This window comes from Elephantulus edwardii, unplaced genomic scaffold (assembly GCF_000299155.1).
Source record: "Elephantulus edwardii isolate Elephantulus edwardi_28Jun2011 unplaced genomic scaffold, EleEdw1.0 scaffold00161, whole genome shotgun sequence".
Classification (NCBI taxonomy): domain Eukaryota; kingdom Metazoa; phylum Chordata; class Mammalia; order Macroscelidea; family Macroscelididae; genus Elephantulus; species Elephantulus edwardii.
The window spans coordinates 2,321,877-2,336,315 of NW_006399911.1; the positions used below are offsets into that span (position 1 = coordinate 2,321,877).

The window sequence follows — 14,439 nt, forward strand, 5'->3', positions numbered from 1 at the left end:
GGGTCTGGGCCACAGTCCTCGAGGTCATGCCCCTCTCTTCCAAGGGAAGCAGTGTCAGGCAGCGGAGTCGGGAGAGGTGACTGGCTTGGCTAGGTTTTGGTCGGTGTGTATTTATGTGTGTTTATGTGTGTGTGTGCATGTATGTGTGAGCGTGCATGTGCATGTCCCCTTGTGTGGATGCACACGGGTTTGCACGTGTGTGTGAGTTCCTGTCCCTTTGTTTGGATGCATGCATGCGTGTGCATGTGTGTGTGGGGTGTCACATTTGTGTGCCAGCACACTTGCTCATCTGTATACAAGTACAGACACACACACCTCAGACCTGGCCGAACTGCTGTCCTTTTCTGTGCTCAGAGCTGTGGAAGGATCGCCAGGAGGGCATACACCCCAGTCAGAGTTTTGACTCTCAGTTCATCCAGAAAGAGATGAGAAAGGAAGTGGAGATGGTGATTCAAGCTCAGGTGAGAGAGCACATCAGGGGCATTGCCACTCTGTCCTCATTGGTGGTCAGCTCAGAGCCAGGACAGCAGGGTGCAGACCAGGGCAGGAGTGCGGTGGCCGAGGGCTTGAAGTGCATGGTGACACCTGTGTGGTGTGGTGGCCCCCTTCACAGGGATGTGCGGCTCCTCTCCTTCCTTCCCCCCCACCTCCCTCTTAACCCCTCTTTCCTTCTCTTCACTGCACTCCTCTTGCTGCTTCCTTGTCCTCTTGTCTCCTCAGGTGGACGAGATGATGAGGCAAGAGCTGAAGAGCCTGCACCTGGCCGTGGACAGGAAGAAGAGCAGACTCCTGAACACTGCAAAGGCTAGATGAAGGGTCCCGGCGGCCGGGAGGGGGCCACACGTTCCCATCTGGGCACGGGAGTGGGGGGAGCAGAGAACGCTCATGGCGCACTTACCTCCAACCAGAAAAAGACTGAGAAGAAAGCAGGAAAGAAGGAGGAAAAAGACCTGACCAAAGACAGGTACAGAGCCAGCTGTGCCACTAGTGACCATGGCATGGGAGACAAGCCCTGGCCTGGGACAGGACACCTAATTTAGACTACGTGACCTTGTTGTTGCTGTTGTTATGTGCTGTTGAGTCGACTATGACTCATAGCGGCCCTGGGAACAATGGCTCTGGACCTTGGCCCATCCTGAGCCAAGCTCAGGGTCTCTGACACCTCTGCCTGCATTACCCCAGTCACTGTGTCAGTTCATCTCACTCAGTCTTCCTTTCCTGCATTGACGGTCTACCTTTCCAAGCATGATGTCCTTCTCCATGGACTGGTGCCTCCTGGCAAGATCCCCAAAGTATATGTGGCCTCAAGAAAGTCATGAAATGTTCTCAAGTTGTTGTTGTTGTTATGTGCCATTGAGTTGCTGGTGGCTCATAGCAACCCTCTGAAGCCTGCTCTATCTTGAGCCAACTTCACCATCTCTGACACACCTACCCCCATTACCCCAGTCACTGAGTCAATCCATCTCATCCATGGTCCTCCTCTCTTGCACTGTCCCCCCACCCTCCCAAGCATGATATCCCTCTCCAAGGACTGGTCCCCCTTTGCAACTTGTCCAAAGTATGTCAAACGATGCTTCAGAATCCTTGCCTCCATGGAACAGCCTTTTCACTCTCTTCAGGACAAACCTGTTTGTTTCCCTAGCAGTCCATGGTATATTCAACACTCTTCTCCAGCACGACAGCTCAAAGGCATCAATTCTTCTTCTATCATCCTTAGTTATTGTCCAGCTCTCTGATGCATAGCACATAATTACGTGCGAAGCCTGTGGCCTGGATCAGGCACACCTTATCCTCTAGGCTGACATCACTACTCTTCAGTACTCTGGAGATGTTCCTGACAGCAGATTTTCCAAATTCAATTAGTCTTTTGATTTGTTGGCTGCCAGTACTCTGTCAAATTACCAGGGTAGCTGTGAAGGTCATAGAAAATATGAAATCATAGGAAAGTGATTTGAATAATGCAAAGTACACAGTGCAATGAAAAAATACAGAGGAGATGGAGTACTGCCATAATTCAGATCCTCCCTCCCACTGTCACCCTCCTTTATCAGTTCTGTCCCCACCAAGACATTACCCCTTGCACACTGAGCAACTTGTCTTTTGTCCCCTTCCTCTTGCTCCTTTGCACTCACCCCCTAGTAGACAGAGTGTGAGCACACCCATGTTGTTTAGTGACTATCCCTCCCAAGGGAACATGCATTTTAGATGTGGTTTCTAGGTAGAGGGCAATGCTTAACCCAGTGAGTGGATTTCTACTGGTGAGATTGGGCAGACCAGAGAGGGAAGTGGTCTATCGTGTCTCCCTCTGGCCTCCTGAGCACCTTCACAGGGCCATGTGGGTGCCCCAGGAACAGAGCCCTGGTGTCCCGTCTTCTCCCGCCCACACTGTGCCCTCTGGTGCTGGCTACAGTTCTGACCACAGGGTATGGGTGGGGAGGTTTCCTCAGGCCCACCTCTAATGTCCTCTGAGTGTCCCTGCCCACCCTGTGCAGGTCCCTGGACTCTCTGTATGAAGAGCTTGTCATCAAGGGTCTCCTGAAGAAGAGCAAGAAGGTGGCCCTGAAGGGTTACATTGGTGAGCCCCTGCTCCTGGCAGAGCCTGCACTGGCCCCTCCCTTGCTGAAGGCCACTCCCTGGAAGTGGGCCTGGCACCATGTGCAGATCTCTCAGTCCAAGCCAGTGACCTGACTGTTGTGTCCTCAGGTGATTGGATCTATCTTGGATTCAGAATTGACACAGCAAAGAAGCTGCCCGTGGCCTCTCTGCTTGACATCCGTCAGAACATGGTCTTGTATGGGGTCCTCCGGCTTGGTAAGGAGCCCCGGGCAAGGGCTATCAGGGTCTGGGCTCAGGGCAGGGTGCCTGAGTGGGGGACATGGCCCACTCCCAGGTGTCATCGACCTGTTAGATATAACACCCAGAGGGGCTGCCCAAGAAGTCACTCGCTCCTCTGGCCACACTCTCAGCTCCTTAATCTAAATTAATCTGTCACTTAATCTCTCCCTTTCCCAGGAAAACCAGTCCCATCCCAACCTATTAAGTACCGGAGACCTAGATCTTTCTGGGGAAGTTTGTCATGGACTATTGAACTTTGACCCTTCGTTGATAAGCCAAAAAGCTTTAGATAAAAACTTGTCTGGTGGATGCTGACACATAGCCACCATTTAGATCAGAGTAGAACTAACTCATCTGATTTGCAAAGCTATAGTATATACAGAAGCAGACGGATTCATCTTTCTGCCACAGTAGTAGTAGTAGTTGTTGTGTTCGAACCACCAACCTCTCAGTTAGGAGCTGAGCCCTTACCCTCACGATGCCATGCCGTTATGTGCCATCAAGTCATCAACTCATAGCTGACCCTCCAGCCAGCTTTCAATTGCACCAGAGGTGATGAACCATCTTTCTCCAGCAGAGCAGCTGGTGGATTTGAACCTGCATGCTCTTGGGTTGGCAGTGCAGCTCCTTACTATGTGGCCACCAGAGCTCCACAGAGCTCTTTCAACCCCTCCAGACTACCTGTCAACCAGAGCCTACACTCAAGGGACTGCTTCGATGCTAGGCAAATCTCCTCCAAAATGGTCTTGCTCTCCACAATGTTGCCCAGGTCCTGTTGTGGGCCACAGCCCACACCGTGCCTCTCCTTCCTCTCAGGATCCCCAGATATCCATGCCATGGCGCCCCTCATCCGCTCCATCCTCCTAGTGGGCCCCACAGGCATGGGGAAGAAGATGCTAGTGAACGCTGTCTGCACAGAAACTGGTGCCAACCTGTTTGACCTGTCCCTCAGCAACTTGCAGGGCAAATACCCTGGCAAGGACGGCGTGCAGATGGTCGTGCACATGGTCTTCAAGGTTGGTTCCGACTCCTTCTGCTCTCCTTCTTGGTCTGTGCCAGCATGGCAGAGTGGACATTATGCTGAAGGGACACTCAGATACCCGTGGAGTGTCTGAAGAGCTGGAAGCTCTTCACACTAACCTTTGCTTTGAGTGTCTGGACCCCCAGATGCCATTAGGGCCAAAGCAACTGTTGCTTTGTCAGGAATAGAGGAGACTGAACATGAGACTCTGCCCATTCTCAGAAGGGAACCTGACACTCTTCCCATGGACACAATGGGCTGGCCAGGGCTGACGATGCTGGGGTGAGGAGAGGGTGGCAGACCTGACGCTGGGCTTGCTGGGCGGAGGATGCGCCCTTACCCAGCAGCCTGATGCAGGACTTCTCCCCTCGGCTTGTGCAGATGGCTCGGCTCCTGCAGCCTTCTGTGATCTGGATTGGGGAAGCCGAGAAGACTTTCTATAAGAAGGCCTCAGAAGAGGATAAAGAGGTAAGGGTGTTAGTGACTGAGCAGAGGGGTGGGAGTGTGAGCAGAGCCAGGGCTTTTCAAAGTGCCCTGAGGCCAACCCACAGTGACCCTGATCCAGTGCCCCCACTTCCACTCCATTTCCTTGTCCCTGAAGCAGGGACCTCTGGGGATGTAAGGCCATAGGAAGTTGTGCTGCTAACCTAAAAGTGGCACCTCTCTCTGCTGGTTCAAGTCACCCAGTGGATCTATGGGCAAAAGATGGACAGACAGTCTCCTTCGCTGTGATTCACAGCCTCTGAAAACCCACTGGAGGGTCAGCTGTGTTCTGGCTTGATGGCAATAAGCTTGAGGTTTTCAGCCTTTTTAGAACAGGATAACAGCTTCTCTCTCTCCACCCCTCAGGGCAAGTGATCAGAGGTCCAAGGTAGGGGGCACTGAGGGGAGGGTGCCTTCTCCTAAGCCTTTTGATCCCCTACTTGACACCCCACCTCTGCTTCCCTCCCTGGAGCAGATGGACCCAATGCTGATACAGAAGGAACTCACCAGAGCCCTGCGCCTGCTGAGCCCTGGGGACCGTGTGATGCTGATCGGAACCACAGCCCAGCCGCAGCTGGCTGAGATGAAGGGGCTGTGCCAGACCTACGAGCGCATCCTCCTCATGCCCCGGCCTGACTATGCATCCCGATTCGGTGAGACCTGTGAGGCTGTGTCAGGCTGCCTGACTCCTCATGCCTGTCTGTGCTCACTCATGTTCCCACCTGTGCCCATGTCCTCTCACGTTTACAGTGCTCTGGAAGCATATGATAGAGACCCAGGGAGTCCAGGTGACCCCTAGTTTAAACATCAGTGTCCTGGCCAAGTTGTCTGATGGCTACACAGCTGGCCACATTCTCCAAGCCACCCAGTCAGTGCTGACTAAATGGCGCCTTCAGCAGCTGTCCAAGCAGCCTCTGGTAGCTTCGGAATTCTTGGGTTGTCTGGGAAATCTGGATCCTGTGTGCATAGAGGAGGAGGAATCCCTGAAGGTGAGGTTCCTAAGGGAGGAAGTGGGAAGCGGCTCCAGCCAGGGGGAAACCACCTTCCCAAGCCAGCCCCACAGCATGCCTGGGACCCTCTCCCTGCTCCCTCAAAGCACCAGGTTAAAATAAATGGGAGTGGCACTTAAAAGGAACTAGAAATCACCAGAAGGAAAGCCAAGGGGTGGAAACGGGTAGAAACATTTTGGAGAGTGGGAACCAGGGAAGCCTTGGTCTCCTCAGCATCAAGTCAGTGCCCACTCCCCAGGGAACAGAAGTGATAGTGAAGAGAGAAAGATAGAGTGAAGGAGGGGGCAGAACATACCTGGAGAACTTGTGGGGGGGAACAGAATCCCAGGAAGGGAGAGGAGAGATGCCTGCTGAGGAAGCAGGGATTAGAAGGGAAAGGGGGTGAAGTCAAGAGACAGGACTGAGGGTTCCATTTCAAGGACCAAATCTCCGTTCTTGTCCCCTGCCTTCTTCACATCTTTTCCTTCCAAGGACTGGTACTTCAAGACTCCACTAGGCAAGAAGAGACTAAAGCTTGACAAGGAGCAAATGGAAGCTCAGGAGGCCAAGATGACAAAGAAAAAGAAGTGACAGCCAGGCTGAGGGGGCGTGAGCTCCTTCTCCTTTGGGGAGGGAATGGGGCTGGGCAGCATGAAGGAGCCCACGTGCAGAGGTATAAATGCAATCCTTTTGTCCAGCCCAGGTCGTCCCTCTTATCCCACTGCCTTTGCCAGCCATCACCATGCTCCCTTGTCCTGCACAGGGTCATGTTCACCCACCTCACCCTTGTGTCTTTGTCACTTCCCAGTCCTGGGCTCTAGTTCCTTTTCTCCTAGAGGAACGTCTGTGGTACCCAAGGAAGAGAGAGGGCAGGAGGGAAAGAAGGAAAGTGAGCAAACAAAAAGGAAAAATGGTCTGGAAGTTAGCAAACCCTGATTCTAGCTCAACTTAGCAGCTAATTCCGTGGGTTGCCCTGGATAATCTCTGGGCCTCAGTTTCCTTATCTGTAAAGTAAGAAGAGGTGGAACTAGCCAATCTCCACGGTTCCTCAATGGCACTGAGTAGGATCCAACTCCTAGCTGACCCTCCTGTGGATTTCTGAGGCTATAAATTGCATGGGAGGAGATTGCCCATCTTTCCCCTCTAAAGTTAGCTGCTGGTGGATTTGAGCCACCAGAGAGGTACAGACTTTGCATTAGCAGCACAAATCCCTATGGACTAGGCCACAGGAGCTCCCTACTCTAACAAAAGTGCTTTGGAATTCAGACAGGGAAGGGCCCTTAAGCAGTGGGAATGGGATAGGGATGGAGATGGTTTTAGAGAAAAGGGGCTTAGCAAGGGTGTGGGTCAAGTGGAGAAACGTCACAGCCATGGCAAAGGTTTTGGGAATGCCTTCTCTAGCTGGTCTTCACCTCTCTCCTCTGAGGACCCCCCTGGCCCCATACATTGCCTGCTCACCCTCTGTGTCCCTTCATCCATCCCAGAGTCTACCCTCAAGAAGATGCTTAGGGGACAGCTTACAACTCTGAGTAAAAACTCCTAAGGAGAGAATGGCTCAGGGGTAGGGTGTGTCAGGAACTGAGAGAAGGGGAGACAAAGATCAAGTTCTCCATCAACCAGTCTGAGAAGCGGCCAGGTCAAGGTAAGGGGTGCTCACAGGCTATAAGAGCCAGTGGAAATGCGGGTGCTATCACAGGGGCCAGAGCAATCCAGAGCTGAGCCTGGAGAAGTGGTTTAGAATATTCTCCCCCCCATTTTCCTTTCTTAACTTTTCTTTCATAACCACCTTAACTTAATGTGCTGAGACTCTTATCTAAAGCAGAGTGACAATCCTGTTGGAGTGACCAGGACTCTTCCGAAGGAGATGAGGGTGTCAGCACTGAGAAACTGTAGCCTGAGTCTATGTCTAATTCTCTTGGGCAGGAACCTGTCCCCAAGGCAGGAGGAGGAGCTCCAGGAACCATTCCTGAGTACCTGCCCTTGAATATGGGGGGCAGGGGGAAAAGTGCGGGGTTAGGGGTTACATTGAGAGGGCAGAAAATCCAGGGTTGTCTAATACTACTCTTCTATTGGGCTGGGGCAGGGGGTCCAGCAGGACAAGTGAGGAAAAAAAACCCAAAAAGGGAACCTGAAGAAGCAGGTTCTAGTCCTGGCTCTGCAACCGATCTGCTGCCTTCTGGGGCTCATTTTTTATCTGTGACATCCCCGGTTTGCACAGCATGGCCTGTGTGACCCCCTCTCATCCTGCTGGAGTAGAACTCTTCCCCCAAAGGCTCAAGGCTGGAGGTTCCGCCCACACTCCATTTTCCAGTCCCTCCCTCATTCCCATTTCCCTTCTTGGCTGATGGCTGTGACCTTCCTGCCTCTTTCTAGCTTGGCCCACTCCCAGCAGTCACTGGCAACACTTGTCTGTCCCACCCTTTGGTCCTCTCTCCCAGAAACTAGCCATGCCGGGAGGACAGGGCGCCCCCCCTCAGCTGGGGCACCGCTCTGGGAGCCTCCGGTTGGCTTCTGCCTCCTGGCCCCGGGGTGCCCAGTCAGGACCTCGACAGGGCAGCCCTCGGCCGCTGCCTCTCGTGTGCAGTGACATGGGCCTGCAGAACGCGCTGTACACCGGAGACCTGGGAAGACTGCAGGAGCTGTTCCCACCGCACAGCACTGCTGACCTGCTGCTGGAGACCCGGGCAGCTGAGGCACGCTGGAGGTGCCACCAGCCAGGTGAGCGCTGAAAAGGGGAGCACAGGTGCCCCAGAAGCTTGAGGGGAAAGAGGAGTCCACCATGAGGCTGGCCCACCCTGAGCCTGGCATGGCAGCCGGGGCCTTGGCTGAGGAGGGCTGTCATGCGGAGCCCAGAATAGCACCAGCTGACCACATGGTCCGGTCAGGCCACACCCGGGACACAGACCCACCCCCACTTTCCCCTTGCTGTCCTTTCCACATGCTCGCTTTCTGTCCTCATGAGCTGGTCTCCAGGAGAACAGCCCCCGGAGCGGCACAGTCTCTGTGCCAGGCTGGTGGAGAGGCCCAGCACAGGCCCTGCAGGGGGTCAGCCGGGCTGCCCCATCATTGCTCGCACTGCCTCGGGACCTGCCCTTGCCTTCTGGCAGGCAGTGCTGGCAGGGGATGTGGGCGCTGTCACCCGCATCCTCTCAGATGACAGCACTGGCCTGGCTCCTGACTCCGTCTTCAATACCAGCGACCCAGAACGATGGAGGGATTTCCGCTACAACATCCGCGCTCTGAGTACGCAGGGCACTGGGTGGGCGAGTGGGGGTTAGGAGGGGGCTCCACGTGCCTCTGTGCCCAACACCCATTCGCTCTAGCTGCTCTGGCCTCTCCCCAGGGCTCTGGTCTCTGACATATGAAGAGGAGTTGACCACCCCTCTGCACGTGGCAGCCTCCCGTGGCCACGTGGACGTACTGCAGTTGCTGCTGGGGCGGCGGGCGCGGCCAGACAGCGCCCCTGGTGGCCGCACGGCGCTGCACGAGGCCTGTGCAGCCGGCCACGCCCCCTGCGCCCACGTGCTGCTGGTGGCTGGCGCTGACCCCGACCTCCCAGACCAGGACGGAAAACGACCCTTGCACCTCTGCCAGGGGTCCAGTGCCCTTGAGTGAGTGAGTGAGCCCTCAGTCCAACCGCCCGCCCTGCTCTTAGGGGAGGCCAGGCTGACTTTCCCAGAAGTGTGGAGCATGCTTGGTGGGCTACAGGGCAGGAGTAGGTGGTTCAGGCAGGATCCAGATGTTCCTCTGGCTATGAGGCAGTTTGCTGTAGGTCAAGGACTGCAGCCTTTAATACAGATTGAAGCTCAACATCAAGAAACCAAAGATTCTCATCACTGGGCCAATTGGCAGCATCATAGTAGACGGTGACAAGATTGAGATTGTTAACAGCTTCAGTTTGCTTGGCTCCACAATAAACACCTTTAGTACCAGCAGCCAGGAAATTAAAAGATTAATTGCTTTGGGAAAATATGCTGTCAGGGACCTCTCCAGGTTACTGAGAAGCAACAATGTCGATAAGGAGACTAAGGTGCGCCTGATCCAAGCCATGGTCTTCACAATTACTTGCTATGCATCAGAAAGCTGAACAATAACTAGGGATGATAGAAAGAGAATGGATGCTTTTGATTTGTGGTGCTGGAGAAGAGTATTGAGTATACCATAAACTTCTAAGAGAACAAACAGGTTTGTCCTGGAGAGGGTGAAATGAGGCTGCCCTTGGAGGCAAGGATTTTGAAACTTGAGCTGACATACTTTGGACATGTTGCTAGGAGGGACCAGTCCTTGGAGAGGGACATCATGCTTGGGAGGAAGACCCTGGAGAGATGGAATGACTCAGTGACTAGGGTAATAAAGGTAGGTGTGTCAGAGACAGTAAAGTTGGTTCAGGAGAGAGGAGGGTTCAGAGTTGTTGTACATAGGGTCGCTATGAGTCACAAGTGACTTGATGGCACATAACAACAACAACAAGCCATCAGAGCTCCCTGGGCAAAGAGAAATGGGTCCATATTATAAAGGGTCTGGAAAGATGGAAGGCTGAGTTGGGCAGTGGGCAGCTATTGTGTAGGGCTTTGTGTAGGTGTGAGATGGGATGCCACTGAGGTCAGTTCAGTGAGGGGCATGATAGGTAGAGGGAAGGCTCTGCAGGGCAGAGTGCACACTTGGGTGGACGGCCTGGGCATTTGAACATTTTCAGACAGATCTTGGCAGGACCCACATGGGGAAGCACAAACACCCAGCACCTGGGCTTTCTGAGTTCATTTTCGATCTCTTATCTCATTTTCCCACATTGGGTCAGTTTGAAGTCCTGTGTACCAATGCTTGGCAGGTCCTTGTTAGTGCTTTGCTGGGGGGTAGATTGCAGGCATGTGGTGAGGTGTGATGTCATGACGTACCTGTCTTAGAGGAGTGGGCTTGCTGGCTCCTGGGCAGGAGGGACCCTGGGGGTGGCACGTGCTCACAGACAGAAGCATCTGTCTTATTCCTAAGCAAGACCAAATAATTAAATAGCCCCAGAGTTTGGCAGATTGGTCTCCGCTTTGGGAAAATACAAGAAAATCAACAATTAACACTAATTAATCTCCTATTAACACCAGATAATTAGGAGACAAGCAATTCCCTGTAATCTGATGGAGCCTCTGACAGCTAATGATTTCTCCACGGGGCGGGGCAGGAGGTGGAGGCGGAGGTGGGGCAGCATGGGGGACACTGCTGACCTAGCCCTGCACCCACCCCGCGTCAGACAGTGAGGTGAGGTGGGAATTGACACGCAGTTCCTGGTCTACAAGTTGCTTTTCTCTCCTGGTCTCAGTGGCCACGGAGATAAATATTATTAGAGATAATAACAGTATGCCTGACTCAGATGACCCATGTGAAGCTGTGAGAGTTACTATGTACAGAGCCCACGGGACAGTCCAAATTCACAGTTGTGTTCAACAAATACCAGCTCCTGTTGCTCTCAAGTGAAGTACCACCTCCAACTTGAATAGCAGGTTTCTAAGTGTTACCCGAGTAGGGTCTCTTTAGGCACAGGAGAAAGAGCCGCACAGGCTGAAACAGCTCCCCAGGGCTTCCTGGAGGAGGAGAGCTTGGAATGGTGTGTGAGGGGTTGGGAGTGGTGCAAGCACTGTGGGCCACGTGCAGAGGACAGAGTCGGTCAGGTCAGGGACCAGCTGGGTGACGCAGAGAGGCTGGGCTGACACAGAAGCAGATGAGGGAGGGAAAGGCCCTATCCCCATAAACTAACTCAGGTCAAGGGGAGCCTACCGAGAAGGATGAGGCCTTTCTGACCCAGAGACAGAGAAGGTTTTGGAAGCACTTTCCCACATTTCCTGCTTGTCACCAATTTCCAACACATTCTGCTCCCCTAGGCTGCCAGGCAGTGTTTTTTAAAAGTACATAATAGTCTATGCATATAGGAGCCCTGGTTGTTCCTCAGGGAGTCGTGCTGCTGATCTAAAGTCCACCAGCTGCTTTCAAGGAGAAAGATGAGCAGTCTCCTCCCATCGATTGGCAGCCTTGGAAAGTCCACTGGAGGGAGGGTCAGCTACAAGTTCATTCTCAGTTGATGACAATGAGTTTGCGATATGCAGTTGAGGGGGTCTGTGGTTATGGATGCTCAGGGGTGACAGCTTGTCTCAAGTTGTAGAAGGGTCCAAGGCCACTTCCTGCAGTCTGAGGAATGTGGAGGAAGGAGAACAGGATTGCATGTGGGACTAATGGGGCTCATGCCTGGGTCCAGCACCTCCTCTCTCCCCCACTGCCCTTCAATCTGAGGGGACCCCTCTGGGAGCTGTCCCATAACATGGCTCTTCCACAGGCCCAGGCCTGTCCTCCACATTGACCAGGTCCACTGCTCCCAGCCCCCTCCCTTTCTTGTTTTTCTTTGCAGAAGCATGTCTGTAAGTGTGTATATCTCTTTCTTTAATTGAGGCTCCCAATGTCAAGGATTGGATATTCTTGATATCTTCCCACAGCTCATCTGGTCTTAGTTCATTAGTGTTCAAAGCCTCAAACCTGTTTCTGAGTTGGTTTTTAAATTCAGGTTGGATAGCCTCAAGGTCAAATTTTGATTCCTTTAGATTTGATTTGACCTTCTTTAGCTTTAATTTGAACTTGCATATGAGTAGTTGATGGTCTGTTCTGCAATCAGCACCTGGCCTAGTTTTCACTGCTGATATTGAACTTCTCCAACGATTCCTTCCACAGATGTAATCAATCTAATTCCTGTGCATCCCATCAGGTGAAATCCATGTGTATAGCCTGCATTTATGTTTCTTATAAAAGGTATTTGCTATGAATAAATCATTGATTGTGCAGAATTCTATTCATTCTATCCCCAGCCTCATTTCTCTCACCAAGTCCATGTTTTCTGACTACTGATCCTTCTTCCTGGCTCCCAACTTTTGCATTCCGATCATCCATTATTATTAACGCATCTTGGTCACATGTTCAATGACTGCAACACTTGGTAGAAATCATCTATTTCCTTTTCTTTGGCTCTGGTTGTTGGTACTTAAATTTGAATAATAGTGGTATTAACAGGTCATCCTTGTATGCGTATGGATGTTATCCTGTCCCTCACAACATTGTATTTCAAGATGGATCTAGAAAAGGCCTTTTTAACTATAAAAGCAACCACATTTATTCCTTATCTTTTCATCTCCAGCATAATAGATCATATGATCATCCGATTCAAAATCTCTCATGCCAATCCATCTCATTTCAGAAATACCAATTATGTCAATACTTATGCATTCCATTTCTTTCTTAACTATGGCTATCTGTGTTTCATTGACTATACCAAGGCATTTGACTGTATGGATCACAACAAATTGTGGCTCACCTTGAGGAGAATGGGAATCCCAGAACACTTGATTGTGCTCATGTGAAACCTATACTTGGACCAGAAAGCAGTCCTCAGAGCAGGGAAACACTGCATGGTTCAAAATCAGGAAGGGAGTGTGTCTGTAATGTGTTCTATAGCCACACCTTTTCAATCTATATGCAGAACAGTTCATTCGAGAGGCTGGGCTTTTTTTTTTTTTTTATGAGGAGGAATGTGGCATCAGGATTGAAAGAAGACTCATCAACCTACATTGTGCAGATGATACTACCTTGCTTGCTGAAACTGAGGAAGACCTGAAGCACTTGCTGCAAAAGGTCAAGGACAGTAGTCTTCAACATGGATTTAAGCTCAACATCAAGAAGACAAAGATTCTCATTATGGCAGTACCATAATGGATGGAGAAGAGATTGAGGTTAACAGTTGACAGCTTACTTGGCTCCACAATCAACACTTTTGATAACAGCAGTCAGGAAGTCAAAAGGCAAATTGCATTAGGTAAATCTGCTGTCAGGGACCTTTTTAGAGTACTCAGAAGCAATGATGCCAGTCTAGAGACTAAGGTGTCCCTGATCCAGTCCATGGCCTTTGCAATTACTTGCTATGAATCAGAGAGTTGGATAATGACTAAGGATTATAGAAGAATAATTGATGGCTTTGAGTTGTGGTGCTGGAGAAAGAAGAGTCTTGAACATACCACGGATGGCCAAGGAAACAAACAGGTCTGTCTTGGAGAGGGTGAAACCAAATTTCTCCTTGGAGGCAAAGATTTTGAAGCTCTGTCTCACATACTTTGGGCATGTAGTCAGGAAGGACCTATCCTTGGAGAAGGACATGATGCTCAGAAGGGTGGAGCAACAGCACAGGGGAGGAAGACCCTGCATTAGACGGACTGATACAGTAACTAGGCAGTGGGTAGGGGTACGAGAGTCAGTGAGGCTGGCTCAGGACAGGGCAGGCTTCAGAGCTATTGGGTGACTTGATGCCATATAACAGCAACATCAAGGACCTTGTCTGTCTGCATCTCTGCTACTTGGCACACACAGATCCTCAGTAAATGTTTGCTCAATGGCCAGACAGAATGAGCCCCACCACTCTCACCACGCCCTGTTTGGAGCCACCTTGTTCTGGCCTTTGGCTCACATGTCCTGGCTGACATGCGCTCTCTACTGACTTCCTCTCACTCTTCTGTTGTATTGTTGTTGTTGTGTACCATTGATTCTTAACCAAGTTGACCCTGCAGCAGGTTTTCAGAAGCAGTTAATTGCATGGGAGAAGACTGTCCTGAAGAGCAGCTGGTTGATTAGAACTGCGTACCTCTGAGTTGCCAGTTCAACTCCTTACCACTAGGCCACCAAAGCTCCCTTCTCACCCTCGTGGTCCTGCCTAACCTCTGTGCATCCCCCCGCCTCGAAGCTCCCTTATCCTACCTCTCTCTAGCTCTTTCCCTTCACATGGTATCCGAGAGGTCTTGCTCTTTGGAGTGTGTGTCTCAGGTCAGCCACACAGTCCGGCACTAGGTCCTCACAGCCTTATGGATTAGTGGATGGCAGGTCTGCACAGTTACTGAGGGAGCCCCTACCTCCTGCCTTGATGGCTGGGACAACCACCTACTGTGGGAGTCATGGCCTCAACAGCTCCCCCTGCAGGTGCTGGCTCGGTGGTGCACATCCCCGAGAACCATCGAGGTGCTGATGAACACCTACTGTGCTGTGCAGCTTCCGGAGGAGGCTGTGGGCCTGGTTCCACCAGAAACGCTACAGGTC

At 51.8% G+C, this 14,439-nt stretch overlaps 1 protein-coding gene across 1 annotated transcript in view; it reads left to right on the plus strand.

Moving 5' to 3' along the window:
- Nucleotides 1–809: 809 nt before the first annotated feature.
- Nucleotides 810–14,439, plus strand: part of LOC102876108 — a 25,012-nt gene continuing 11,382 nt past the window's right edge. Inside the window, exons 1-11 of the mRNA XM_006895191.1 lie at nucleotides 810–964; nucleotides 2,493–2,575; nucleotides 2,704–2,811; nucleotides 3,652–3,851; nucleotides 4,238–4,324; nucleotides 4,815–4,992; nucleotides 5,090–5,328; nucleotides 7,767–8,046; nucleotides 8,672–8,939; nucleotides 11,720–11,729; nucleotides 14,311–14,436. Coding sequence (XP_006895253.1) covers nucleotides 810–964; nucleotides 2,493–2,575; nucleotides 2,704–2,811; nucleotides 3,652–3,851; nucleotides 4,238–4,324; nucleotides 4,815–4,992; nucleotides 5,090–5,328; nucleotides 7,767–8,046; nucleotides 8,672–8,939; nucleotides 11,720–11,729; nucleotides 14,311–14,436 — 1,734 coding nt within the window. The remainder of the gene's footprint in view (nucleotides 965–2,492; nucleotides 2,576–2,703; nucleotides 2,812–3,651; nucleotides 3,852–4,237; nucleotides 4,325–4,814; nucleotides 4,993–5,089; nucleotides 5,329–7,766; nucleotides 8,047–8,671; nucleotides 8,940–11,719; nucleotides 11,730–14,310; nucleotides 14,437–14,439) is intronic.